General features: G+C 40.8%; 1 protein-coding gene across 1 annotated transcript; it reads right to left on the reverse strand.

The window, feature by feature from the left end:
- Positions 1-1,029: 1,029 nt before the first annotated feature.
- On the reverse strand, positions 1,030-2,463 carry LOC121557933 (coiled-coil domain-containing glutamate-rich protein 1). The gene has a single exon (XM_041871379.1). The coding sequence runs from the start codon at positions 2,051-2,053 to the stop codon at positions 1,331-1,333; it is 723 nt and encodes a 240-aa protein (XP_041727313.1). The 5' UTR covers positions 2,054-2,463; the 3' UTR covers positions 1,030-1,330.
- Between the last annotated feature and the right edge of the window lie 1,594 nt (positions 2,464-4,057).

A 4,057-nucleotide genomic window follows, 5' to 3' on the forward strand; every position in this document is an offset into this window, starting at 1 on the left:
GGGTGGCAGCCATATTGGTCAGGGAGAAATCCAAACCAGTCTAATGGGAATGAATGGCAGTAGAGTTCCGGAATGGGGTGGCAGCCATATTGGTCAGGGAGAAATCCAAACCAGTCTAATGGGAATGAATGGCAGTAGAGGTGTAGCAGGGTTGGTTATGTTTAATCACAGTCATAATCCTGATTTTACTATTACAGTTGATATGGGTTTTATACACATTTTCTGTATAAATGTACGCTTTTTGTCTTGGAAAGCTGTGAGCGCTATATGATACAATATCAGTACTTGTTTAATTTACAACTTGTCTAAATCCTATCGTCAACTGATTTCAGCCAGTGTGTGGCTGTGGATTGACTGCATTGTTTGAACTGAATGTTGGCATATTGGCAGTTCATTTGAAAAATGGATGGAATCATTCCTCTAAAACTGGCTGGCTACCTATCAAACATACAGATGCAGATACATTCTTAATTCGTCTCTTTTTTTTTACACAATATCTTATCACAGCACTGGCATATCATGGTTAACCAACTCCCTGAGCTTTATTCCCGTCATAAGAAGGTTGATGTCCATTCTAGTATTCTAAGTCCTAATTCTAGAACACCAATCCACTTTCCGTTTTTCGGTGTTGAACATATACACATCCTACCTGTTGTTATGAGCTAAAATGTGTTCATGAAATACATTCTGCTCCTAACAATAAATGTAACAAAAAAGATATACTTCGAAATAAATCTTATCCTAGCCATACTGTAGAGAGCCTCCATACTCACTTTTTGATCATGCCAGGTGATGACATTCCATTCTTTCTAAACATGCTAAACAATCATTGGTAACTTTTGAACCATATATGGTAGAGATGTGATTTGAACAATTGTTTTTCTGACTGAATTTTCTATTGATTGGACATGTTTGTATAAACCTTGAATTAATCGTTTTATGGGTGAACACCCTATATACAGTTTCTTATTGGAACATACAACCGTGTAATTGCCTTTAAAAAAAAAAGTAGATTGAAACAGACAGATATTAATTGTAAGAACCAGTTCTTTATTGTTCGAAGCGTTTCCGATAATGGCAATGACACGTATCAAAGAATGGTTTAGAATAATCCAACGAGCTCGGATGTGATTGGCTCGTAGGTCTCACTCCTACCCACTTAACCACTCCCCCCAACACAGCACTGTCAATAACACCATAAACAGACAGTATGAGAAAACAATCATGTATTGTCACATTAACCGATACCTGTCGAATTGAGCTATAGTTTCTCTCCTGACATCCATTGAATGTAAACATAGACGTACATTACATTTCATACCAGGTCGCTTTACAAGTCTATGGGTGGCTCGGTCCCACTGAATGTGTCACAGAAATCATTGAAGTCTTTCTGCATGAAGTCTTCACTCTGCATCACATCGTTTTCTGACGGGAAATACTGCATACTGTTACTCTCCTGCTCCTCTTGGTACAAGTCCTCTAAACTGAAGAAGGGCAACTGCTGGCACTTGGCCAGTTCTCGGGGGAAGAACCGTGCTGGCGTTGTTGTGAGATCTGGACTGTCGAGGAGGGCGCCCCTTGCGTTCTCTAGCACGCCTAGATACGAGTCCATGTCCGTGGAATCCGTTTCGCAGTCAGACCCACTGTCTGTGCCGACGGAGTCCGACCGCATATGCATCATCTGGTATTTTTCATGCATCAGGAACTGGTTGGTGTTCCTCGGAGCTCTCATACCTGGCGCTCTGTTGCCTTTGATGTTGACAGGACGCAGTGACGTCATCAGACGAGGTGGTCTCTGTGTTGGTCGGTTCTGTCTGTAGAACTGTCTGGGGTGGTGAGGATGATGGTGATGAAGAGGCCCGTGCACCCTTCCTCTCTTCCCCCGATAGCCTTGCTGCCTCCTCCCGTTCTTAGGCCAACTAAGCTTGCTGTTGTCCCCTCTCCTCGCCGGCTGCCCTTCCTTCTGTTGGTATTTGCAGCCAGATCTGTCACTGCAGACTCGCCTTTGGCACGTCGTCGTGCCCTTCCTAAACATATCTTGTTCGAATAGCATTGGAAATGCAGCTACGTGCTTCCCCGAGCTTCACATTCTCATTCTAGTAGCAATAGTAATTTCTCTGCATGGGGTTTCGTATAGGTTCGTGGATCACCACACGAATACCCCTAAAAGTCTACCTTTTTACAATCTTCGTTTTTTTCTTGACCACTGGCTTTGGAGAGTACATAGCCTGGTAGCGCGCCTCTGATACATGCAGCTTGATCTGCTCGCCGCTACAGCTGCGCTATCTAGCCTGTCAAACCCCTTTTCTCTTGTCTAATTTCCTAAAATAGTACAATTTTATAAAGACACCTTAATAAGTCGAAAGATGCAGGTGTGTTTATTCCTTATTCTAGTTAGTAGCTTGCTTGCTTGCTTGTTACCGTCTTTTTGTGTGTCTTGTCCAACTGAAGTGACAGTTGCAAACGCTCACTAGAACGGGCGCTGGAGAGGTTTATATAGAAGAGGAACGTTCGACTGTTAGCTAGAGACACGGGGGTGTTTGATGTTTCACTGATGTCCGAAACTTCAAATAAATCCAATAAATAGATATTTAGAATCCGATTTATTTATGACAATTCCCCTTATTTTATGTGAAAATAGCAAATAAATATTTGACAACAATCAAAACTACTAATCTAGCGGGAATTAGAAGAAAAAAAAACTTTTAGTAATAGACTAGTCCAGTTATTTTTATGACATTGTCATAGTACTAGGAATTAGAATAGTAATTGAATTGGATCTCTGTGGGCTTTGTTACATTGTTGTTAATCTTGTTGTTCAATGCAGGTGAAGACACTGGATGAGAAAGTTTGGTGATACAATGTAGCCAGTTTACTGAATAAAAAATAAAAATACTTGATCCAATGTTATATTGTTATAATGTTCTACTGTCAAATGGACACCGATACGGTTATAGAGCAATAGGTCTGGCAACATCAGCCATGCCTCCAAAACAGTGATTGTTAAAACATAGGCTACATTGAGCATTTGTGTTTATATAATATCTTTGTTTGCAATACAAAGTAGAGAGTTGGGGGAATCACACGACAAAGCACACATGTGCTCCATTGCAGTGTTGCTTTTAAAGTTGCAGTAATAGCATTGTGTATTAGGCTAGGCTATGGTCAATCTATGCTTTACAAACGGTCAAAACATGCATGATAAGGTACCCGCCCCCTGGCTCAATGAAAAAACAAATGCCCTATAATAATATAATATAATATGCTATTTAGCAGACGCTTTTATCCAATGCGACTTACAGTCATGTGCGCATACATTTTTTACGTATGGGTGGTCCCGGGGATCGAACCCACTACCTTGGCGTTACAAGCGCCGTGCTCTACCAATTGAGCTACAGAGGACCTGTAGAAAGCATTGCTATATGTACGTGGACAGACAGCTATATCTCCGGAATTAATCAATTACCTCCAATTAATCAGAGACAATGTAGTGGTGGCCTGGTGGGCACAGACACCACATCAGCATTTTGTCATGCAGTTTATATCACCCAGTTAAATGGTTGAATGATTACATTATTCCCCCCGTCACATTTTGGAAAATGACTTTCTGAACTGGTTGAGAGTTGAGAAACTCGACGATCCACATATACAGTTATTTCTAGATCTAGATAAACCTATTGCTGGATAAGTAAGTAATCTAATCTTTATCAAATATTCAGCATTGGCTGGCTACTAAATCATGCACTGCCACTGGTAATATAAATCATGCACTGCCAGTGGTAATATAACTCATGCACTGCCACTGGCAATATAAATCATGCACTGCCACTGGTAATATAAATCATGCACTGCCAGTGGTAATATAAATCATGCACTGCCAGTGGTAATATAAATCATGCACTGCCACTGGTAATATAAATCATGCACTGCCACTGGTAATATAAATCATGCACTGCCACTGGTAATATAAATCATGCACTGCCACTGGTAATATAAATCATGCACTGGTAACAGGACAGTCCACAGAACTAGCTGGAAAATGATAGCTCCTCTAGAT

Source organism: Coregonus clupeaformis, chromosome 10 (genome assembly GCF_020615455.1).
Source record: "Coregonus clupeaformis isolate EN_2021a chromosome 10, ASM2061545v1, whole genome shotgun sequence".
Classification (NCBI taxonomy): Eukaryota; Metazoa; Chordata; class Actinopteri; order Salmoniformes; family Salmonidae; genus Coregonus; species Coregonus clupeaformis.

What these genes read in the sequence shown, in the direction of transcription:
- LOC121557933 (XM_041871379.1), bottom strand. Translation starts at nt 2,053, where the DNA reads ATGCTATTCGAACAAGATATGTTTAGGAAGGGCACGACGACGTGCCAA.